Raw genomic sequence first — 26,409 nt, forward strand, 5'->3', positions numbered from 1 at the left:
CGATTTCTTTGCATTGTTCATTTAAGAAGGCCTTCTTGTCTCTCCTTGCTATTCTCTGGAACTCTGCATTCAGTTGGAGATATCTTCCCCTTTCTCCCTTGCTTTTCACTTCCCTTCTTTCCTCAGCTACTTGTAAAGCCTCATCATACAGCCACTTTGCTTTCTTGCATTTCTTTTTCTTTGGGATGGATTTCGTTGCTGCCTCCTGAACAATGTTACGGACCTCCGTCCATAGTTCCTCAGGCACTCTGTCTATCAGGTCTAATCCCTGAAATCTATTCCTCACCTCCACTGTATATTCATCAGGGATATGATTTAGGTCATACCTGAACGGTTTAGTGGTTTTCCCGACGTTCTTCAATTTAAGTCGAAATTTTGCAAGAAGCAGCTCATGATCGGAGCCACAGTCAGCTCCAGGTCTTGTTTTTACTGACTGTATGGAGCTTCTCCATCTTTGGCTGCAAAGGACATAATCAATCTGATTTCGATATTGACCATCTGGTGACGTCCATGTGTAGAGTCGCCTCTTGTGCTGTTGGAAAAGAGTGTTTGCTATGATCAGCATGTTCTCTTGGCAAAACTCTATTAGCTTTTGTCCTGCTTCATTTTGTACACCAAGGCCATGCCTGCCTGTTATCCTGGTGATTTCTTGACTTCCTACTTTAACATTCCAATCCCCTAGAAGAGGACATCTTTTTTTGGTGTTAGTTCTAGAAGGTGTTGTAGGTCTTCATAGAACCGATCAACCTCAGCTTCTTCAGCCTCAGTGGTTGGGGCATAGACTTGAATTACTGTGATGTTGAATGGTTTGCCTTGGATTCGTACTGAGATCATTCTATCATTTTTAAGATTGTACCCCAGTACTGCTTTTCCCACCCTTTTGTTGACTATGAGTGCTACTCCATTTCTTCTAAGGGATTCTTGCCCACAATAGTAGATATGATGGTCACCTGAATTAAATTCGCCCATGCCTGTCCATTTTAGTTCGCTGATTCCCAAGATGTCGATGTTCAATCTTGCCATCTCATGTTTGAACACCTCCAGCTTACCTTGATTCATTGATCTGACATTTCAGGTTCCTAAACAATACTGTTCTTTACAGCATCGGATTTTCTTTTCACCACCAGACACATCCACAGCTGAGTGTCCTTTCGGGTTTGGCCCAGCCGCTTCACTCTTTCTGGCGCTACTTGGAAATACCCTCTGCTCTTCCCCAGTAGCATATTGGACACCTTCCAACCTGAGGGGCTCATCTTCCGGCGTCATCTCTTTTAGCCTTGTGATACGTTCCATGGGGTTTTCTTGGCAAGAATACTGGAGTGGGTTGCCATTTCCTTCTCCAGTGGACCACATTTTGTCAGAACTCTCTGCCGTGACCTGTCCGTCTTGGGTGGCCCTGCACGGCATAGCTTATGGCTTCACTGAGTTACGCAAGCCCCTTCGCCACAACAAGGCAGTGATCCATGAAGGGGAGGTTTAAGTTACAGATGTTTTAAAGTTTGGACGATGAAATTTGAGACTTGTTGTACATGTGAGGATTACGAACTTAAGAAACACTTTCTATTTTATTATTTATTCATTCATTTCATTTCTATACCGCCCAATAGCCGAAGCTCTCTACTTAAGGTGGCATCACTAATCTCTAGATGAGCTTGCCACAACCTGGGACCCTCCAGGGTGCAGAACACATCTGGAGGGCACCAGGTCAGTGAAGGTTCATCAAGTTCTATTTACAGTCTGTCTAGCCTGTTGAACAAGCATGATACTTTGGCTCACTTTCTACTACTTATATAACACATGGTTTAGATCTGATGGTACTGGGGAAGACAATTAGCTACTGATATTCAAAACAAAAGGTAGGTATCATTAAGGTCAGCCAGATGGTAACTGAACCTGTTGACCTGTCTAGGGTGTGGACTGTCTGAGTTGGAAAAAAATTCCCACCAAAGCTCTGGACTGGCCAGTTGAAAGTGGAGTCACTTTCATGGAGTCATCGGCTGGGTGATAGCATGGCAATGAGGCAAGCATTTGCATGCTTTTAAGTTACAGGGAGCAAGTGCCTTTAATCTAATGAATGGAGGAAGAATGCACACACTGCAGTCTCCTGTACCCCAATGGCCATCTGGAGCCTTAATGATATTCCTGGCAATTTTTCATGCTGCTGCTTCCAGAACTAACATGGATTCTTGAGCAACACACGTCAGAGAACTAGCATCCCCCAGTGCACATGCTCAGGCAATCGGACACTGGACCCCCAATTCAGTGAGATTTCTTTATTGCAGGGAATCCCACAGCAAAAGCTTAATGGTTACACTCTTCAGAAATCATATAGCTGATGGTCAGTAGCCATTTGTTGTTGTTCGGTCGTTCAGTCGTGTCCGACTCTTCGTGATCCCATGGACCATAGCACGCTAGGCCTTCCTGTCCTGCGCTCTCTCCCCGAGTGTGTTCAAGTTCATATTCATTGCATCAGTGATGCTATCTAGCCATCTTATCCTCTGCCATCCCCTTCTCCTTTTGCCTTCAATCCTTCCCAGCATCAGGGTCTTTTCCAGAGAGTTTTCTCTTCGCATTTGGTGGCCAAAATATTTGAGCTTCAGCTTCAGTATCTGTTCTTCCAATGAGCACTCAGGGTTGATTTCCTTTAGGATGAACTGATTTGACCTCCTTGCAGTCCAGGGGACTCGTAAGAGTCTTCTCCAGCACCACAGTTTGAAAGCATCGATTCTTCAGCGCTCAGCCTTCCTGATAGTCCAGCTCTCACAGCCATACGTTGCTACTGGGAAAACCATTGCTTTGATATATGCTCTATGTAATTCCAGAACAGTCCACAGCTAAACACTACTACCGTGACTGAGATCTTCATCAACGTGGTTTCTCTGTTGCCATCTCCACAGCTCTGAACACAAGGGAAGAGACTCTGGATGCCTGGCATACCTAAGCCAGGCAACCCTTACACAGGGTTCCAACCCCGGACATGGAAAGGGAATGATTCCTGGAATGAACCCATCGGGCAATCAAGGGATAACTTCTTGAAAAGGCCAAAACAAAACCACACCCATAAAGAGTTAGACTAACTTGAAATCTGTCGTTGATAACTCCAGGCTGCATGGTCGAGGCCCATCAAGATCAAGGGAACGGCATACCCACACATGCAAGGAGTTCTGAGCCACTGGTTTCGCGCTGGCAACTCCACGCTGCATGAGTTCTGGCAGAGGGAAGTCCAAAAGTCATAGATCAACCCCAGCCTGCTCTACACTGAGCTGACTACGAACACAGACACACAATCCACAACAAATGAGAATTCAAGTCTATGAAAAGCCTCACAGTACTTTTCATGGCAAGTCTTTAACAATCCAGAGTTCTAGTCCATCTGCAAAGTGCCTCCAAAAGCCCAGATGATGATGGATCCAAACAGAGAAGGCTTCAGGCAATGATGAGATGTTCGTAGCAAAGGCTCTTCAACTTTGCATCAGCTTAAAAGGGAAGGCGTGACTATAAGACACCCCCTCCGGATCCCTTGACAGACAAAGGCCTTTAGCCTGTCAACAAGGCCCCTGTCTAAACAGGGTGTCACTGCTCAGCCCTCCAGCAGTGACGCTTCAACCTCGGTGACCCTTCTGCAAACCCCACTCTACCTCCGTCAGGTTCTCATGGACAGCTTCCAGCCTCCCTGCCTGCCAAAGCCAGACCAGCAAGTAGACAAAGAGTTAAGTGACTCCCCCTAACTCTGCTCTGAGAACACTGACAGAGATAAGCTCACACAGATTCTGACATTCCAGAGGCTGAATAGGCCGAAGCCCTTCTAGGCTACTTCTAATCAAAACCTGGTTATAACCTACAAAGCCCTAACAGCATGTCAGAAGCTCCTCTGAAACACAGAGATGGGTGAGTTTCCCAAAGCTCCCCTCAGAGAGTAACCTGAAAATTACTTTAGTTCTCCCTGGATTTTTTTTTTTTTTTTTAAAAGAAGTCCGGTAATTTCCCCAAGACAATCTGAAAGCTCAGAAAGAATTAACCCTGTCTCAGGAAGCTTTTTCCCATCCCACATAGCAATGGAGTCATTAGATGTTGGAGGGGCCAAAAGCCACCGCACCCCCATAAGTCATCCACAGGTAAAGGCCACCCTTTACTCCCAAACCTCTTAAAATCAGCCCTATGCAATGTAACAGAGCAACTATTATATAATATTATATTGTACAATATTATTATATAAGAATACAATCATTATTATATTATTATAGGGACAATTTTAAGAAATTTGTGGGTGCTCTGGTAGCCAAGGCTGCCACCACTGCCCCCAAATCCCTGGCTCTTCCTTTGTCAGCCAGGAAAGCCAGTAATTGTTCCCCTGCTCCAGTATCCATTCAAGCAGAAGAATTTGAAGGCTTTCAATGGTCACCCTCTGTTGGGTTTGCTTTTACAAGCCCAGCTTATGAGAACTTTGCCAGCATCCCTAGTCAAGGACAAGAAGATGGCCTATTATTATTATTTTGATTAAACTGAATCAAAGACAGCAGAATCATTAAAGACAGCCTTCCCCAATCTGGTACCCTCAAGATGTGTTGGACTACAACCACCATTATCCCCAGACTGCAGGGCCATTTGCCATGTGCAGTCTGACACATCTGAAGGGTACCAGATTGGGGAAGGTTGGTCAAAAAGGATGAGGACAGTTGAGATTTCACTACCACTTTAAAACTGGTAGTAAAGGATAACTTTCATTTTTCAAGTCAACTCTTTCTAAGGTCTTTGCTCTAACCACAAAACTGCTGCCATTTTCTTTCCCCCGTAGCTGCATTTCAGCGATGGCCAAATAAGATGTTATCTAGCAAGAGGTCTTGAGTGTCAAAACATATTTGTGTTGTTAGAACATGGCTGCAGATCATAGTGGGGCATCAAGGCAGATGTATTTGCATACTAAAAGATTTATTCTTCCCCAGAGAAGTCCAGTTTGATCCAGATTGTTTTGCGTAGATAGGCATTCATTCAAAATGACATCAACTAAGCTGCTTCAGTGGCAACAAAATATTGACATTTCAGCCAACCAAAAAAGATTTTTAAAAATAAAACAAAACAGTAGTATGTATTGCTTCACTTCATAAAGCTTTAGACATGTTGCCACAGGCTCATTTTTATTGTTCCCATGCAAAATGGCAGAAAGCAGCATACGTATTTTCTTCCTTTGCGAGATGCATACTAGAATCAAGTTAATCACTGAAAATGTATAGTGACATGCATGGCTGACAACTACAAATATTTTACTTTTTCTTATATGACCCACACTATGGCATCTTTTTACCCCAATGTTAATCATAAGACATTTGAATGGATTGAAGCAGTGAGGGTTAATTTCATCAATCCAAGCAATGTAAACAAACAAATACCTTCTTCTAAAACAGTCATTACAGCTGATGCCAATAGGACCCATGTATTTTAAATATTGAATTTTGCTTATTTATTTTGAGGCTGTCAATGTGGGTGCCTCATCTGAAAAGATTATAAAAACCCCTTTCACCATTTGGAAGGGAATATTATTTTTTTATAAAATGTGATGTTAATCAGTACCAAATAATTTGACTAATTTAGAGAGAGAATGCTTTCATCAGCTTATTCCTAAAGAAAAATGTACAATTAATGCAACAGCTAGCAAGCATGCTTGCTCTGACATTGTCATTCACAACAGAATCTTAGCTATGCTTGTTATAAGCTACATATCAATTTGAAAAAAAAATCTATGGCATTTACTCATTCTGCCAAAAATTAGATTCTCTCACACACTGACACCCTCCTCTCCATATACAAACAGTAATTAATATTCCAGCATTTCTTTCTATTGTTATAACTACTGCTTGTTATGCAAGTTATCTAAATTTGCGTCATTTTTTATATTTTAAATTTTCAGAGGAAAGGTAGGGGTTTGAGGATAGGATGTGTGTGTGCATGTGTGTAATATATTACTCACACCTATAGGCATACATATACTGTATACACCTATCAATACAGACAGCTCATTTGAAATAATATTAAAATCTTCCACTGTCTTAACAGTGCCAGGAATTAAATCCTTTGGTAGCAGTACCAACCTTGCAGTCCTTTGTGCTTAAGAAGCTAGTTCCTTAGCAACCAATGCAGACAACTGTGTTGCCAAGGAAATGTGAAAGACATTTATAAAAAGTATGAAAGAAAGCAACAGCAGAGAAAACCGCACACGCACCCTACCTCCTTGTCATTTTTGTACTGAATTCAATAAAATATTTCCCATCTTAAATTGGGCTAATACTGGGCTTAAGGAAAGTGCTTTACCTTATTAGGAATATTTTTGTGTGTGATGACAAATATTCCTACACATTTATATATAAAAACAGAACTTTCTACCTATTCCAAAAACCCAACTATTGGCTGCAATCAAGTGTGCCCAAGGCATTGGACACACCCAGTGGGATGTATAATTTTTCTTCCCTTTGAACAATAGATTCCCGTGCCACAAAACAAGGCTTTTGAAAGTCCCCTCGTGGAGCTAAAAATTATCTTTGAATTTACTTTCTTCCTCACAAAATAGCACTTCTGTGAGCAGAAAAGTATTTATGGATTCATTCTATGCTGACAGCTATTTTTATTATGATCTCTAGGAACGTTTTAGAAGGTAACAACAGAGTAAGCAGAGATAGGAACCGAAGTTCTATACAATCAGAGTTGGAGGGGACTTCTATACCATCCAGTCAAACTTCCACCCTACGCAGGAAATCCAGAGCTAATGCTCTCCAACAGAGATGGCTATATAGCCTCTTCTTTTAGACCTCCAGAAATGGACAGCCTAATTAATCCCCACCATAATTGACTCTATTGTTGAACTGCTCTTACCATTAAGATATGCCCTCCAATGTTCAATCAAAATGTGCCCTCCTATAACTTAAGCCTATTTTATCTTGTCCTGCCCTCTGGGGCAACAGCGAACAAGCCCTTTGCTAAGTGGAAGCCCTCCAGGTATTTGAAGGGTGCTATCCTTTCTCACCTAACCTCAGTTTTCTCCAGGCTAAACATACTCAACTCCTTCATCCTTTCCTATTAGACTTGATTTTGATCCCCTTACCATCTTGGTTGCCTTCCTAAACCTGTTCCAGTTTGTCAAGATCCTTCTTAAATTGTGATGCCCAGAACTGGACACAGCACTCTAGATGAGGTCTGACTGGTGCAGAACATGTCACTATTACTTGTGACCTGGAAACTGGTTCTATTAATGCAGCACAAACAACATTTTTTCCAACCCCCAACTGACTACAGACATTTATTCTATAATCACCTGAATCACTGGTTTGGCAAAATAAGCAATTTAAGTAATTGTGCTGTTTCTTCATGGAGAAGTCCAAGATAAACAAAACAGCCAAACAGAAGTAAGTCATTCCTGAAGCACTCTAAAGTTCAGACTTTCCGGCAAGTTAGTAAAAGCTGCAATATCAAGCTGACAAAGTAAAATTGCCTTTTAATTGACCTCCATCTCTTAGCAATTACCATGTCAGATTGCTTTCAACAAGCTTGTCCAAGCCATAAACTCCTGCTGACTCTGGGAATATAAACCTCCAAGGGAACTACATTCGAGTTTTTGCACTTCAAAGCTGACCTAGCATTTCTAGCAATATTGAGAAATGTATTTCTTCCTGTAGGTGGTTAGCAGAATCCTGCAGAAGTTGTCCAGTACTTTATCCGAAGATGAAGGATGTTCTTGAGATACATGTGAACAGCACAGAGTATACACACACACACACACACACACACACGGTCTTTATTGTAGTTCCAGATAAGACAGAAACCCTCTTCCCACATGCTACATGAGGGCTAAAACTGGGGACCCTGGGTGACCAATCACATGGAGAATTCTACTCAGTTCAGGAAAATGTGAATAGAACTCGCCTGCAGACCTGGATACTCAATACAGCCAGGACGGGGTCTGAGGGGGAGGGTCACTTGGGAAGGTACCCGATGCACAGCCCTGTCCCTGTCCCCAGTTTTGGCCCTCAATGCATTTCAGAAAATGCATGAAGAGGGCTAGAGTTGATGAAAGTTTTACTAAATAGGCTAGCTGGCTGGAGACAGGACTGCAATTTCCTGTAAGACTGTTTTGGTGGTGCTTCAAACACAACTCCTGGATGCCTATGTTGCAGCTGTGGTAGAGTGTCCGAACCCAACCTCTTCACAGCTGCACCCACATCTGGCAGATAGAGAACCAGCCACTGTCATTTATGCCTCAGTGACTTCTAGACTACGTAACTGAAGTGAAATCTATGTGCTGTTGCCTTTGAAAATGGGTCAGAAACTTCAGCTGGGGTAAAAATGGGGCTTGCATCTTGATGGGCTTGAGTCCACACAACCATTGCCCACTCTGAAACAGCTACACAACTGACAGTTCATTTTCAAGACAATTCAAGAGGCTGGTTTTTCTGAAGCCCTAAACAGCCTGGGACTCAGAAATTGTCATCTACAAGTAAGGTGCTGATTCAGATTCCATCTTGCATGGAGGTTAGGTTGGGCTTCATTTAGAAGCAGTGCCTTTTCCCCTGCAGCCCCAATACTGTGGCATGAACACATGACCCATTCCTTGCCATCTTTTTGCCAACAAATATTGATTCAAAGGGTTTTTGACTGTTGATTCAATTCTGCAGCTGCTGTTGGGGTTTTTTAACCTTATTTTTAACTAGTTTTTGTATGGGGGGCTCAAAAGGCAGGATACGTGCTTAAAAAAAAATCAATACTATTTTAAATGCAACTAGATTGTACATCCACTCTGGGAGAGAGCGGAGGACAGGAAGGCCTGGCGTGCTATGGTCCATGGGGTCACGAAGAGTTGGACATGACTTAACGACTAAACAACAACAAGATGGTACATTGCTTTAAAAAACTTTGAAAATGGCACACTTTTTTCTTAAAACCAAACAAGAATAAGAAATTGCTCTAAAAGCTAATTACATGCTATTAAAGCTACAAACATTATTAAGAATAAGATACAGTTTTTGTGTGCAATTAATACTGTGATGCAATGAACAGAGCAAAAATAATTTTTAACAAATGTTCCATCTACAAAAGCTAACATTAAGGAAAATATATACCTCCAAGCAGTATTCTTTAATACACATGAATATAAATCTTATAATAACATAGCAATGACAAAAATATCAATATTAAAAAATTAAAATCTGAATGTGTAAAACCTAAAAACTATAACGTAACAGGCCAAACACATTCCAACAGCAATTTTCATCAGCGGCCTAAAAGAATATTTGGCCTAAACTCTAGTAAATTCATCTTTGAATGGAGGCTGAATAAATCCATCCATGCAGACCAATCACTCACACACTGAAACTGTCCCAATAAAGTGGAGGAGAATGGTATTTCATGCATTTTTCATCTAAACTGTTAGCTGCTGCTAACCTTTTTGAATGACCATACCATTAAACAACTGCTTAAGTGAGCAGTTGCTTAATAGAGGTTTTAAGTTGTGCTAAGTTATTATTTACTATGTTTCTATACTGCCTAACAGAAAGCTCTCTGGGTTGTTCACATTTACTCCTTCTCTTTCTGCTGCTGATACTGAGCAGAAGAGGCAAAGATGGAAATTAGATATAATTTAGTATGGCTAATTTGCATATAAGGGAAATTAATGTTCCTGATTTTGAGTACTGACATGGCTAAATTATATTACACTACGGTGGAGATGGCCTCAGGATTATACAAATCCACTGCTTCCTTGGGCACTTAACAGTTATACATACAAGAGTATTCTACTTCTGCAAATCTTAATGATATTGGACAAGCAGGGGGTGCACATGCAATCTTGCCACTCAACTTTCATTTTTAAATTTTTATAATGGATAATTTTTAATATATTACCCCAGTCCACTGTTGTGTGGAGTGGCCTCAGACCTGTTTCCCGCCCATAGGGAACATAAATCATAGCAAGTCATTTCTCCCTCAGAGAGGTTTGTCTGGTGTCTACATTGTGGTCTTGTAGGCACCAGGTGAAAACCTTTTATTTTCCCAGACTTTTTAGCCCTTCAGTTTTAAATGTTGTGTTGGTGCATTTTTAGATCTTTGCACTGCTGCCAGGTTTTTATCTTGGTTACTACTTTGGTTTTATTCTATTTTTAACTTACAGTATATTATGTTTTCTTATGTCATTGTATCTTATGGTTTTAAGCTTTGTCTTGTAAACCACCCAGAGAGCTTCAGTAGTAATAGTAGTAATAACAACAACAATAATAAATAATTTTCATGAGCTGAGTGTCATCCCGAGATAATTTGAAGTTTTGCACAAGTTTTTTCCTCATAAGTTACACTGTTCACACAGTGCACAGAGATAGCCTGGTCACAGTTATCCATGCCCTAGTAACTTCTAAATTGGACTTTTGCAATGCGCTGTCCATGGTACTGCCTTTGAAGATTTCTTGCAAATTTCAGTTAATAACCTGATACCTCTATATTGTACTAACTGGAACACTACAGTGAGCACATCTCATCAATGCTCACAGAACTATACTAGCTGATGGTCTATTTCCATGTAACATTCAAAGTACTGGTTTAGTTTAGTTTATTTAACAGATTTATATACCACTGTCCATACTTAAAAATATCCCTAAGATGTTTACATGAAAATTATAAACATGGAGGGCACAATCCTATTGAACTCGGAGGCGACCGTCTATCCAATGCAGGGCAGGAGAAGTGCAGAGGGGATCATCCCCTCCGCACTTCAGCTGTCTTGCATTTTTGGCTAGACAGCCGATTTCAGCTGTCTAGCCGTGGGAAGGCGAAGCAGGGGAAGCGGCAGCCGGACGACACATAGGATGTGTTGTACCGGCATTTCTGCCTGCTCCACCCCAGGAACACCCTGTTTTTGCCACTCTGCGGTCCTCTTCAAGCGGACCATGGGGCCATTCCACGCTGACTACAAGGCAGCATGGGAGGGGGTGGAGGGGGCGTGGGCTCTGAGGTCAGTTCCCGGGAACTGACCTATCCTATGGCCTTCTAGCCACTGACTAGTGGCCATAGGATTGTGCCCTAAAATACATTATGATATGCATTAAATGCAATTAAAATACCCAATTACTAAAAGATTTATATAAAACAATAAAAATATTACAACCAATTTAAAACCACTACAACACATAATTACAAACAAACAGACTGGGCAGCACACTCACTAAGGGAAGGCCTCAATAAAGAAATGGGTCTTTAACTGGCACCTAAAACATGTTATAGTTGGTGCCTCTGAGATACCAGGGGGAAGATCATTCCATAAATTGGGCACCACCACAGAGAAGGCCTGCTTCCTGCTCACTGCAAAATGGCAGTCTGCAGATTGTGGTACAACCAGCAAGACCTCCTCCAATGACCTTAATGATTGCACAGGTCTGATTGGGTTGTTACCTACAAAGCCCTAAATTATTTAGGACCTGGTTATCTGAAAGACCAGCTTTTATTTATCTGGTTATTTATATCTTGTTCTTCATTGAAATATCAAGAAGCTACCGTATGAGTTTATATGAACCCTACACTTTGTGGCCCTCATCCAGGTTACCATACCATTTGAACTTAGGTGGGTGGTAAGCAGGGAGAGGGGTTTCTCAGACACGGTGCCTTACATATAAAATACCCTCCACCGAGTGCCAAAACCAGTATCCCAGGGCTAGGTGAAGACTTTTTTAATTTGACCAGGCATTCTAGCATGTCTTGTAGCTGATTGTAGTTTATCATGTTATGGCTCTGCTGGATTTTATCAATGCTACTGACTTTGTGGCAGCTACATTTACGATTTTCTATTGTTTGCATTCTGAATTTTACTGCATTTCATCTATTGAACCTGAACTATATGCCGCTATGGTTCTGTGGTTCTGAAAGGCAGCCTATAACCTGAATGGCTGGTGGACAAAATGAATAAAGCTGTTTCATGTGCACCTGCAAAGAAGATCACATATATGAAGTGGGCCCCAATTTAGCCCAAAGATGAGAGGCCTACTATTTCTAGGATGAGGATCCAGCCAGATGTGTTTGTAAATTGATCAATGATGCCTTCTACCCTAAGACATGACTTACTGCTCCATTATCTGCCCCTGGGTCCTTCCAGCCTGTCAGCTTTAAGAAAAACGATTGCTTAACCCAAGTCAAAAGATAATTAAAAAAAGTTCAAACTGAGGTTTGACTCTCCATTCAATTGATGACTAAATATCTTTATATCATTAAGTCCTAAAGCCTCAGAGGAATTTTGCGTAGTCAAAGCTTCCGAGATGCAGCACTTAATAGAAAAACCAAATCCTCCATAACCAGAGAGCGAGAGAGAGAGTGAGGAAGGTCAAAACAGCCTAAGGAGTTCATGTTGACCTCCTCTTCCACCAGTCTTGAAAATGCTGTGGCCTTCTGCCACCGTCTCCAAAATTATGAAATTCTCATATCTCTGGCAATTTCACACTCTCTATTTATAGCTCTTTCTCCACCCCCTGCCTGCCCACCCTATGCATGAGGGCTTGTGGTCTGCTGTAAAGCCACAGTCCTCAAGGAATATGTTGTCCTGTATCTGAACTTCAAGGACTCACTCCTACTGAAAATCCTGATTAAAAGTCTCAGAAGCCAAAATTTCATCAAGGAGGAAAAGTATCCCTATAGCAAATGTATTAACTTTCAAAGATGCTTTCTGGGGCTTGTAGGAGAAGGAAAATGTGTATCATCTGCAAAAAATAATAATCAGAACAAATTATGTTGGGATGGGAGGGGACACAAATATAAGAGACAGGCACTCTTAATACACATTTGTTCCTAAGTTAGTCAAAAAGTGAATTTTCAAATTCATCTACTTTCACAAAGATAGAGGCCTTTAGCCCACAGGGGTTTGTTGTTGATGTCACCAATCAATTAAACTAGGAGTAGAGAAAAAACCTTAGGTCAGATTAGATCGGTTAGCCATGGCAAGGAGTTCAGCAGTGCTAAAGCTTAAAGGGAGCACCTAGAGAAAACTGGGGTAGAGAATTGATTGATTGATTGATTGATTATTTATTTATTTATTGCATTTATATCCCGCCTTTTTCCCCTCTTGCAAGGAACCCAAGGCGGCTTACATTATCCTCCTCCTTTCCATTTTATCCTCACAACAACAACCCTGTGAGGTAGGTTGGGCTGAGAGTCTGTGACTGGCCCAAAGTCACGCAGTGAGCTTCCATGACCAAGCGGGGACTAGAAACTGGATCTCCCAGCTCTTGGTCCAGCACTCTCACCACTACACCATGCTGGCTCATTAACGAATTATGAAAGTTACAAATCCTAGAATCATGAAGCATCTATTTTTGCTTTCCATGTACAGAGGCAGCACATAGGAACAGAAATGTAAAATTTCTGGAAATTTTGAAGCCATGGTATTTTGTATATTTTAACATTTTATTTTGTTTGTCTTGACCTATAAGTCACCCCAGAAAATATTTGTTGATCACTCCAAAATAGATAGGATCTGTGTTTGAGGAAGTGGAGGAAGCAACAGAGCATCAAACACAGGTCAGCCAATATAATTTAAGTAAAGGCAGCAAAACTTAAGACTATGTTATACCCTGGGCCTACGCTCACAGGGCAGCTGACAATAACCAATACAATTAAAACCACATAATATGAAAAATAATCAGCAGATAAAATAGCTATAAAACAAACACTAAAATCATCTAAAAGCTGACAGGGATAAAAGACGTATTTGAGGTTCACATAAAAACCAACATATTGTGTGCAAGTATTACTGGTGGAAGCAGTGGGGCGGGGGGAGTTTGTTGCTCTCAAGGAGGTTGGAATTGATCAATAAAATACTAAACTGACTTCAGTATGACCTAGAGCAAAGAGGGGTGGTAGCATTTAAATACTTACTCTAAAAGTTTACAGTCAAATCTGTATTTAAAAGGAGAATAATTGTACTAGCAAAGCCTTATCCTCTGATCCTCATAAAACAAAATTACACTTTCTAGTCAAGAAGGCTTAAAAACCTTAAAGTCCAATCTAAGAAATCTCCAATTAAGGCTTAGCCACTCAGAGCAGGGCTTTGTAGTTTTCTAGATGCTCTAAAAGTGCCACAGATGGGAATTTAAACACCTGCAGAAGTGGAACAAACTTTTGGATTTACCATGGATGTCCTCTCTTTAATCATGCACAGCATGAAGTTTAGCAAGCAACAAGGAGGAAAAAAAATCCATCCGTGTACTTAAAATGCTGCATAAGAAAAAAAAAGGACCCTGGCAAAGTAATCAGAACAGCAATTTCTTAAGTCACATGGAAATCAATGCCTTCCCCTACACACATCCAAACACAGGCACACACACACACACACACACACACAAACAGAGCTGACCAACAGGTGACTCCTGCTGAGTGCAAAATCACTGCCTGATGTTTCTGCTTGCTAAGCGGCTTTGTTTACTCCCCAGACACAGTAATCTCTGTTCAAGACAAAGGGGTGCAACTCTCCCCCTCCCTTGCCTGCTATGGTTATGCAGTAGACCCTGCCACTTCAACAGCATACAAGAAGCAAGAGAGGAAAATGTGCATCAGGAGAATTGTCTCGCAGCAGCTCAAGTAGACAAGAAGTTTCCAGAGCTTTTAAAAACTAAATTGTAGTCTCAACATTGATCTGAAGGCATCCCCTTGGAATTACTGAAGCCTGCTGTCAGGTCTGCAAAGTCTGGTTATTTCTCCCTCAGTTAGAGATGGGGAAGTGTCGGACTACTTCCAAATCACAATTATTTGGTAATCACGGCCATAGCATGACTGTTTTGTTGGGGATGGTGGGGAACAATACAGAAAGCTCCTTGTAAGCAATGGGGAACGGTACAGGAAGCTCTTGTGGTCTATAGGACACTTCCGCATGGGGCTACCCTGAAGTGCTTTTGGACAAGGGAAAACAGTGTGTTTCAGTTTTAATATTCAGCTATTTGGAAAGAATTGATTAGCATGTTCTTCAGCCACTATCTTGAAGGTAAGGTAGTCATCAGGGTCCTAAATCATTGTGATCTGTCACAATGTGACTCAGTGTCAGAAACAATCAGCACAACCCCGTCCTCTCTGAAAGTCTTAGGGTTTGCAAGTGTGTCAAGAAGAGAGGCCTCCAGCAGCAGATTCCCCAGTTTCTCTTCAGAGTCTTCAGCCTGGGTCATAACATTGGGGTTACCATTGCACATGGCTGGGCTATGAAGTACTCCACAGCATCAGTGTTCCTACAGCCCATCAATCAGCTCTGTCACACAAAAGCATTTTTGTGGTCTCCACATGAGGCCCCAAAATGTTTTAACTGGTCCTCAAGTACACACACACACATACACCATAACAAACCTGATAACCCAAATTAAGAGTAGCCTCACAAAAACAGATTCACTTGGTGGTCATAACTGTCACATAGAATTTCCAACCCATATCAGCCACACTTTAGTAAACTGCAAGCCATTACTCCCCAATGAGGAGAGAAGCTTGGAAGTCAAACACCCAAGGCAAGATGTCATACAAGTTCACCTTAAATGGAGATTTAATGTGAGGAAATTCTTGATGTATTCTGCTATCAGCAAGCTAATATGTTTCACGAGGCTGCATTGGTCCTGGCATAAGCCCAAGGAACCACTGGACATAACCTGTGCTGTCTCCATCACTGCCCGAGGTCAGCTGTCCATCACCTCCATGACAACTGTTACTCTAGTAGGGAATATAGAGAGCCACTGTCATCGTAACTGGTTTGATTTGTCCAAATGGGGTGCAGAAAGGTATTAGTTTCAAATGGGTTAGCATAATTTCTTCAATATTCATTTGTTGTTCAGTTGGTTCTTGACACATTTAAAATCTTCACAAGATAAAATACAAACAAAGCAGCTATTACCGCAAAACAGTTCACAGATCCTGTTATCCTAGGTGGAGAGTCATTCTGCGCCTTATTGCAGCAGTGTGGAACCCCAAGCAAACACTCAGAAGCAGTATGAATAACAGTTAAATTTGCCCTTACTCCCAAGCCTGCCTCTAGAAATTATAGGAGTATTCTGCTCTTTATTTTCGTCCAGCCTGCTGAGAGAGGTACTGCCAACATGCTCAGAGCTGTAGAATTAGAAAGCAGCCCGGGGCAAAGGGAGGGAAGCATTAGTTTCTTATTTATTTTATTTATTTATTAAATTTCTTAATCGCCCATCTGGCCGGTCACCCGGCCACTCTGGGCGAAGTACACAATATAAACAATAAAATTACACATTAAAATTACACATTAAAATTACTCATTAAAACATTATATTCCTAAATACCCTAACCCACCCAAATGCCTGCCTGAGCAACCAAGTTTTCAATGTATGGCAGAAGCTCATTTATAGAGGGGGCATGGTGAAGTTCTCTAGGGAGGGAGTTTCACAAGGTGGGGGCCACCACAGAGAAAGCCCTCTCCCTCTGTCAGGAGCGTCCTGGCGGCCTCTGTCAGTCTACTCCAATAGCTAACTCAAGACACAGACAAAAGGATTCTTTTCAAGGCTTTAATCCTTTTACAACGTAATGACTCTTTCAGATGCTAATTACCAGTGTGACTAAGCAAGGAACAGCAGAGTAGCCTATGCTCCAGGTTAGGCTGTTGGTCCCCGTTTGAAGGAGAATCACGGGAAGACCCTGAACTTATGGGGTAGGGAGAGTTCCTCCCTCTTTCCCTTGGGTCCTAAGGACACTACCGTTGCTTGCACGCCAAACGAGTGCTACGCCTCCTTTCCACGCCCTCCAGCTGTCATCGCTCCTGGTGTTGGCATCGAGCATCCAGCAAGCCCCCCTCCTGCACTCTCTCGCCGTCAGGGTCACTATCTATCCCAGGAATGCTGGCAGGAGGAATCTCTGCCAGCTGCTGTGCCTGTGAGAGATGAGCGCACTCCTCTCCCACAGATTGCTGTTCCTCCTCAGAATCAGAACTGCTCTGGGGTTCTATCAGCTCAGTTTCCACCCTGACACCCTCGTCCTCACCAGCCTAGCTACCCTGGCTGATGGGACAGAGAGAAGGCCATCTGAGGCTGATCTTGTTGAGCGGCCTCTCTGGTGTTGCTGGAGGCGCTCCATGAAATAGGCTGGGTCGGAACCATATAGGGTTTTAAAGGTCAAACCCAACACCTTGAATTTGGCCCAGAAAACAACTGGTAGCCAGTGCAACTCTTTCAGTGCTGGAGTAATACGATCACGCCAGCAGCTGCCTTTAATCAGGCGAGCTGCCATGTTCTGCACTAGCTGCAGCTTCTGAACCGTCTTTAAGGGTAACCCCACGTAGAGTGCATTACAGTAGTCTAGACGAGAGGAGACCAGGGCATGTACTACTGATGGGAGCAGATGGTCAGGAAGTTAGGGGCGCAACACCGTATCAGATGAAGTTGGTACAGTGTTGCCCGGCTCACAGCTTACACCTGAGCCTCCATGGACAGCTGGGAATCTAAAATGACCCCCAAGCTGCAGGCCTGGTCTTTCAAGGATAGCCGTACCCCATTCAACACCAGGTCAACCTCCCCCAACCTCCCCTTGTCTCCTACCAAAAGTACCTCGGTTTTGTCAGGGTTCAGCTTCCCCTTAGTCCTCCTCATCAAAAACTCCAATTATAGTATAGCAGATGTCCACACTGGCAAGTTTCTTATAGATGCCTTATTAAAATAATGTCATTTGAAGACTATTTTATGGATTCTGGTTACATAATTCTTGAAATATAAGTTGAGTGTTCACTATGTTACATCATACTCATAAATAATTTTTTTAAAAAAATTCCACAAATGTTAAAAAACGGTTCAACTAATCTGTAAAGCATAGAATCTTGTTCTTATTATATTTCATTATATTTCATTATATTTCATTATATTTCATTATAATACATCAACATTTGGCCAGGGAAGTGGTAGCTTGCATCAAAACAGCCATCAAATCTAAACCTTTGTATTATTCTGTATACAGCAGCTTAAATAATCCTCTTACCTGTTTCCCATCCAGTGTGTACAAGCGTTTAACTACTCCAGAATCCAGCTTGATGGCATCAGTAATATCAGTGAGAACCTGCTCGAATGAATGTGCTGTCTTCTTGTTGAGCAGAATCCGAACTGCTTTACGCGGCTTTACACCACTCCTGATGATTGTGACCAGTTTAGGCCTAATGAAATCCTTATTCTCCTTTGAATCTGAAGGGCCTCCTTTGGCCGTGGCAAGAGACGGCACTGTGCGGGAAGCGGAGGTGGTTTTAACATTCACCGACCAATTAGGATTTACATTCTTCGTGTACTCCAGCTTCTTGAAGGGCTCTATTGAACCACACACATAGCTCTCTCCTAAGAAAAAAGAAGTTTCAAATCATTAGCTTAAATAAGTCCAGTTACCTCATACTTCTCCCATTTATGTCACTAGTCCTACAAGCTTGCTTCAGTTTTGCTTATGACATCCTAAGATGATGTTGCAGGTATATTACTACTTGCCATGTCTTGGGTATCTAACCTTAAAAAAAATTGTCAAGAAATGTTGCATTTCCCTGGAAGTTTTGAAAAAGAAAATGAAGGTGCATATTTATTTAAATTCATGGAATCCTATTATTGCAGGGAGGGGAGGATGGAGTCTGGGAGAAAAGTCCTAAAACTTTTCCTAAAACAGATGCTATATGTGGTCTTGGGATAGCTATGTATAGTATAATCTTTTATTAATGCACTGTTTCCTGAGAAGCAATAATTCAGTTACTTTGGATATACATCATGATGATGATATTATAAGATTTTAAAATATACATGTTTCAAAAACTCAAGAGTTAAAAACATACGTTAATATGTTAAATTTGAATAAAGACCATAATTAGTATAATATGAAAGCAAATGGAACCATAGTAAATTGTAAAGGGAGGATCTTGCCTCAGTCATTCGTGTTCTGGTGATATCCAGACTTGACTTCTGTAATGCACTCTACATGCGGGCTCCCTTTGAAGACAGTTCGGAAACATCAGTTGGCAAGAATGCAGTCACCTGTATATTGGTGGGGGCTGGGAGTTCTGATCATATAACACCAGTACTGTACTGCACCAGCTACATTTCCAAGCCCATTTATTTAACCTTTAAAGCCTTAGATGGTTTGGGCCCTTCAGGTTACTTGAAGGACTTCATTCTCCTGTACCAGCCTTTGAGGTCACCAAAAGAAGCCCTTCTCAATCGTCACCATCATGGGCGGTTAGGGTGGTGTGTACAAGGAAGAGGAGCCTTTTCAGTGGTGGCCCTGCACCTCTGGAATCAGCTTCCATCAGGGGTTCATCAGGCCCCTTCTTTGCAGGTCCTAAGGAAGGCTGTGAAGACCCACCTGTTTTTACTGGCCTTTCCATAATCTGCAGGCTGCAGGTTTTATTGGTGTAACCTGTTTTTATAGTGTTTTATAAGAATGTTATTGTATTTTTATTGCATATTTATATACTTTTATATGGGTTTGAAAATTTTTGATGCTGCCTTGAGAGGGTTTTACCCTCAAAGGCGACCTAAAAAAAATTAAAAATAAAAAATAAAAATAAAATTTTAGTAAATACCAGCCTTCCCCAACCTGGTGCCTTCCACATGTTTTGGACTTCAACTTCCATCAGCCTCAGCCAGCGTGGCCAATGGTTATGAATGACGGGAGCTGTAGTCCAAAATATCTGGAGGGCACCAAATTGGGGAAAGCTGGTACATACATTAGTATTTGTGACGATAAACAGTATATAGTTTTAAATTAGAACGCATGCAGAGAGCTTCGGCTATTGGGCGGTATAGAAATGAAATAAATAAATAAATAAATATACATCTTTCTGGCAAGAGTGAGGTGTAAGCTGTTAACACTGACAGGAAGGCTTCCAAGAAGAGTGAGGAAAAAAGTTTTAACTTCGTAATAAACTATGGGGAGAAGAATGGAACCACTGGTATCTCTTCCAACTTCTAGTATAGAAATGCTAGAAAAAAATGAATTAACCTCACCAGGAGTCATACCTTTTTAATTAACATAGGATAGAGGGGAAAAAACTTGAGGGGAAAAGTTTTAGTCCCAATATAGACTGATGGTAAGTTTCTATTAACAGCTCTATTTATGGAAGGCAATCAGTTTACTCTGGTAGACACCTTGTTCAACATAAAGGCCAAGTGATGAACTGTAGCAAATGATCAACAAATGATCAAACAGGACAGATTCCCTTTTATCTGCATCTCCATCCAATATTTTTAGCAGCAGCAGTTCAATTGTCACAAGGTCAAAAACCACATAAGTGCTCCCTTCTTTGTATAAAAATGCTTCATCCACCCATTTCATTACTTTTAAAGTACCATTATTTGTTTTTTGTCAGGAATTCTTTCTAAAAAGAGCCAGTGTGGTATAGTAGTTCGAGTGTTGGACTGGGACTTGTGAGATCCAGGTTCTAGTCCCCACTTGGCTATGAAGCTCACTGGGTGGCTTTGGGCCAGACACTGACATCCAGCCTACCCTAACTCACAGGGTTGTTGTGAGGATAAAATGAAGAGGAGGGGGGCATCTAAGATGCCTTGGGTTCCTTACAAGAGAAAAGAGGTGGGATAAAAATGAAATAAATAAATAAACACTGCTTTAAATATTGCAATGATGTCTAATGCTGTTAGGATTTATTTTGGTTTTTATTTTTTATATACTGTATTTTTAAACTTCTATATTGTATTTTAGCATGTTTTATTTTATGGTTACAATTGTTTCAACTGTCCAGAGAGCTTCAGCTGCTGGGCAGTATTGAAATGTAGTAAATAAAGCAATCAAACCGTCAGTGTGCCACTGTGAGGTGGTCAGACAGTCCACCTTGACCTGTATATTTTAATCACTTGAAAATTTTGTTACTGGCCACACTGTCAAATAATATGGCCAAACATACATGGAAGTCAGATGTACTTTTCACATTCAACCTAATACACATTGTTCGAGTGACCAAACAGCAAAATTCAGAAGCCACCGGGAAAGGGATGTGGATATATTTTGAATTGACATTTTTGTTCTTCAGTCATTAAGTCGTGTCCGACTCTTCGTGACCCCATGGACCATAGCACACCAGGCCTTCCTGTCCTCCGCTCTCTCCCGGAGTGTGCTCAAGTCCATATTCATTGCATCGGTGATGCTATCTAGCCATCTCATCCTCTGTCGTCCCCTTCTCCTTTTGCCTTCAATCCTTCCCAGCATCAGGGTCTTTTCCAGTGACTTTTCTCTTCGCATTAGGTAGCCAAAATATTGGAGCTTCAGCTTCATTATCTGTCCTTCCAATGAGCACTCAGAGTTGATTTCCTTTAGGATGGACTGATTTTACTTCTTTGCAGTCGAGGGGACTCGTAAGAGTCTTCTCCAGCACCACAGTTCGAAAGCATCAATCCTTCAGTGCTCAGCCTTCCTTATAGTCCAGCTCTCACAGCCATACGTTACTACTGGAAAAACCATAGCTTTGATTAGACAGACCTTTGTCGGCAAGGTGATGTCTCTGCTTCTTACTATGATGTCTAGGTTTGCCATAGCTTTCCTCCCAAGGAGCAAGCGTCTTTTAATTTCATGGCTACAGTCACCGTCTGCCATGATCTTGGAGCCCAAGAAAGTAAAATCTGTCACTGCTTCCATTTCTTCCCCTTCTACATGCCAGGAAGTGATGGGACCAGATGCCATGATCTTAGTTTTTTTAATGTTGAGTTTCAAACCAGCTTTTGCACTCTCCACTTTCACCCTCAACAAGAGGCTCTTGAGATCCTCTTTGCTTTCTGCCATTAGGGTGGTATCATCTGCGTATCTGAGGTCGCTGATAATTCTCTCGGCAATCTTAATTCCGACCTGTGATTCATCCAACCCGGCATTTCTCATGATGTACTCTGCATATAAGTTAAATAAGCGGGATGACAATATGCAGCCTTGTCGTACTCCTTTCCCAATTTTGAACCAATCGGTTGTTCCATGTCTGGTTCTTACTGTTGCTTCTTGACCCTCGTACAGATTTCTCAGGAGACAAGTAAGATGGTCTGGTACTCCCATCTCTTTAAGAATTTGCCACAGTTTGTTGTGATCCACACAATCAAAGGCTTTAGCGTAGTCAATGAAGCAGAAATAGACATTTTTCTGGAATTCTCTTGCTTTCTCCATGATCCAGCGAATGTTGGCGATTTGATCTCTAGTTCCTCTGCCTCTTCGAAACCCAGCTTGTACTTCTGGTATTTCTCGGTTCACATACTGCTGAAGCCTAGCTTGTAGAATTTTGAGCATAACCTTGCTGGCATGTGAAATGAGCACAATTGTACGGTAGTTTGAACACTCTTTGGCACTGCCCTTCTTTGGAACTGGAATGTAAACTGACCTTTTCCAGTCTTGTGGCCACTGTTGAGTGTTCCAAATTTGTTGGCATATTGAGTGCAGCACTTTAACAGCATCATCTTTTAGGATTTTAAATAGCTCAACTGGAATACTGTCATCTCAGATAGCTTTGTTGTTAGTAATGCTTCCTAAGGCCCACTTGACTTCAATCTCTAGGATGTCCGGCTCAAGTTCAGTGACCGCACTATCATGGCTACCAGGGCCGTTAAGATCTTTCCTGTATAGTTCTTCTGTGTATTCTCTCCACCTCTTCTTAATCTCATCTGCTTCTGTTAGGTCCCTGCCTTCTTTGTCCTTTATCATGCCCGTCTTTGCACAAAACGTTCCCTTGAGATCTCTGATTTTCTTGAAGAGATCTCTAGTCTTTCCCATTCTATTGTTTTCCTCGATTTCTTTGCATTGTTCGTTTAAGAAGGCCTTCTTGTCTCTCCTTGCTATTCTCTGGAACTCTGCATTCAGTTGGATATATCTTCCCCTTTCTCCCTTGCTTTTCGATTCCCTTCTTTCCTCAGCTATTTGTAAAGCCTCACCAGACAGCCACTTTGCTTTCTTGCATTTCTTTTTCTTTGGTATGGATTGAGTTGCTGCCTCCTGAACAATGTTACGAACCTCTGTCCATAGTTCCTCAGGCACTCTGAAATCTATTCCTCACCTCCACTGTATATTCATACGGGATATGATTTAGGTCATACCTGAATGGTTTAGTGGTTTTCCCTACATTTGTCAATTTAAGCCAAAATTTTGCGATAAGAAGTTCATGATCTGAGCCACAGTCAGCTCCAGGTCTTGTTTTGACTGACTGTATAGAGCTTCTCCATCTTTGGCTGCAAAGTACATAATCAATCTGATTTCGATATTGACCATCTAGTGATATCCATGTGTAGAGTCGCCTCTTGTGCTGTTGGAAAAGAGTGTTTGCTATGATCAGCGTGTTCTCTTGGCAAAACTCTATTAGCCTTTGTCCTGCTTCATTTTGTACACCAAGGCTATGCTTGCCTGTTATCCCGGTGATTTCTTGACTTCCTACTTTAGCATTCCAATCCCCTATGATGAAGAGGACATCTTTTTTTGGTGTTAGTTCCAGAAGGTGTAGGTATTCATAGAACCGATCAACCTCAGCATCTTCGGCATCAGTGGTTGGGGCACAGACTTGAATTACTGTGATGTTGAATGGTTTGCCTTGGATTCGTACTGAGATCATTCTGTCGTTTTTGAGATTGTACCCCAGTACTGCCTTTCCCACCCTTTTGTTGACTATGAGTGCTACTCCATTTCCTCTGAGAGAGTCTTGCCCACAGTAGTAGATATAATGGTCACCTGAATTAAATTCGCCCATGCCTGTCCATTTTAGTTCGCTGATTCCCAAGATGTCGATGTTCAGTCTTGCCATCTCATGTTTGAACACCTCCAGCTTACCTTGATTCATTGATCTGAGATTCCAGGTTCCTAAACAGTATTGTTCTTTACAGCATCGGACTTTCTTTTCACCACCAGACACATCCACAGCTGAGTGTCCTTTCGGCTTTGGCCCAGCCGCTTCACTCTTTCTGGCGCTACTTGGAAATACCCTCTGCTCTTCCCCAGTAGTATATTGGACACCTTCCGACCTGAGGGGCTCATCTTCCGGCGTCATCTCTTTTAGCCTTGTGATACGTTCCATGGGGTTTTCTTGGCAAGAATACTGGAGTGGGTTGCCATTTCCTTCTCCAGTGGACCACATTTTGTCAGAACTCTCCACCATGACCTGTCCGTCTTGGGTGGCCCTGCACGGCATAGCTTATGGTTTCACTGAGTTACGCAAGCCCCTTCGTCACAACAAGGCAGTGATCCATGAATTTTCGCCGTAGTCTACGTAAATCTTTACGTAGACTACAGGGACCAAATAAGGAACGTGAATGGCGGCTCCCTATGGGGGCCGCCATTAGCGTACGCGTTTTTTGTTGTTGTTTTTTAAAGTCACCCGTGATAGGCTACGTGACAATTAACGTAGCCTATCACGGCTGACTTTGCAAATCTAGCCGTGATAGGCTACGTTAATTGTTACGTAGCCTATCACAGGGGCGTTTTTTTGGGTTTTTTTACTTTCCTTGTAATGGCGGCGGCGGCAGCCGGTCAAAAGACCGGCTGCCGCCCCCGCCCCTGATGACCTGCCGAACCGCCGCCGGGAGCGACATTCGTGAAAGGTAAGTCCCATCCTGGGGGGGGGGCGGGCGGAGAATTTCTCCCCGAACAACCTTCGGACGACCAAATGCGTTGGCACTCGGCCCCCCGAAGTTTCGGGGAGAAATTCTCCCCCATCCCTACCCAGAAAGCTTTGGAAATGCCCAGAGAGCTTCGGCTATGGTACAAAAATACAATAAATAACTACTGCTTTGGCTCCCTGTGCTATAGCAGCAGCCACCTCTAAAATAAACAAACCTGAAAGTGGACTATAACTTGGAGTTAGCCCTTCTAAGTCTTGGATAAAAGACAGCTGGTGGGTCTCCCTTTGGAAGAATTTCCATAACTTTGGGGCCATCACTGAGAATACCTCGCTGCACACTCTTCCTGATCTTACCTGACATGCAAGTAATAGTCCTTACAGGCTATCCCTTGCCAGTCTTAAGGGCTCATATATGTGGTGGTATTCCCCTAAAGTATGCAAAACCCAAGCTGTTCAGGGCTTTAGGAGGTTAGCAGTGTCACCATGAATTGCGCCTGGATGCAAACTGTACATGTGTGCGGGGTGTATGTGTGTGTCATACTTTGCAGCACATTTATACTAGAGCTATGCGCAAATGGCCTCTTGAAATTCTCCACCATACTTGTGGGAAGAGAAATTTGGGAAGCAATTTCACCAAATTTCTCCAGCGGGAGGAGAATTTCTTAACAGTTTCTCCCAGACAGGGCTCCCCATTGGCAGGGCTTGTAGCACAGCTTCTTTTTTCCGAAGGGTTGGGGGGGGTAGCTGCAGCGGCAGCAGCTGTCTTAGCAGGATGGCCCCCAGTCTGCAGCTGCTACAATGCAGTGTTGTGTCTAGCTCCAGGGATGAGGTGGAGTTAGTGCTCCATCCTCCAATTTCCTGAAAGTTTTCTCCCCTCATAAAAGAGGCTTCCATGTATTTTTGTGGTGTTATTTGAGCTTGCCTAATCACAGCTAGCCTCCTAGGCTGCCTGCATGTCCTGATCTGAAAAAGCCCTATGGGAGGAATTATTTCATGGTGCCTTAAACTGGGCTTTAACTGAAGTGTGGGAAGCTGAGAAGGCTACAGGCTGCCAGAAAGATGACTGTACAATGATAAATATGACACTTGTGCTCACTCCTCGGCCACCTCCTAAGTAAGGTAAGCCCAAGAAACCCAAACTCAGCCCATGAGAATTTCTCCAAAATTTCTCCACCACTGAATTTCTTTCGAAAGCAATTTATCTTCTATCAAATTGAATGAGAGAGGTAAAAAAAACATGGGAGAAACTTTCGGGACAGCACTTGTTTATACTCCACTTCCTGGCAAGGTATACATATGCAGCATCTAAATTACAACCCACAATGAATGCAAAGAAAGATTTCAATTGATAATGGAAATCTGGCAATATAGGCATAGAATATCTTCCCAAGGTAGGAAAAGTCAACTGAATATTCATTAGCTGCTAATCAAGTCTTTTGACTAGAATATTAATAGCTCATATTTCATTTATTAAAGGAATTTGTAAACCACCCTTCATGCTTACAGATAATATGATGGTGTACAACAAGTATGACTATAAACAGTCATAAAAATACAATATAATAGCTATTTTTTCTGTCTACCCTGTCACCCATGTGAGACACACAAATGGATACAATACTTCCACCAGCAGAAAATTCACCCAAGGAGAAGAATGAGAGCATTTGAATTTACATAGAACTTTCCACCAGAAGCTGCTAGTTATTATTTTCATCCTTTTACAAACAGTCAAATCATTCTGGGTATCCACTACCATAATTATATATTGATGGTACTGAGAGTTTAAAAAATTAAAAAGTTGGAATTCTTCAGTAAATGAATATTTTATTATAGACTTCAACCTTATACATAGC

General features: G+C 42.0%; 1 protein-coding gene across 2 annotated transcripts in view; it reads right to left on the minus strand.

Annotated features, from left to right (window-relative positions):
* Positions 1-26,409, minus strand: part of DCLK1 (doublecortin like kinase 1) — a 288,776-nt gene that overhangs the window by 244,107 nt on the left and 18,260 nt on the right. For both annotated transcript variants that reach the window (XM_084843017.1, XM_084843018.1), the window contains exon 3: positions 17,974-18,320. In XM_084843017.1, coding sequence (XP_084699143.1) covers positions 17,974-18,320 — 347 coding nt within the window. The remainder of the gene's footprint in view (positions 1-17,973; positions 18,321-26,409) is intronic.

This window comes from Heloderma suspectum, chromosome 3 (assembly GCF_057233095.1).
Source record: "Heloderma suspectum isolate Gila_16-S chromosome 3, 16-S_ref, whole genome shotgun sequence".
NCBI classification, from domain to species: Eukaryota; Metazoa; Chordata; class Lepidosauria; order Squamata; family Helodermatidae; genus Heloderma; species Heloderma suspectum.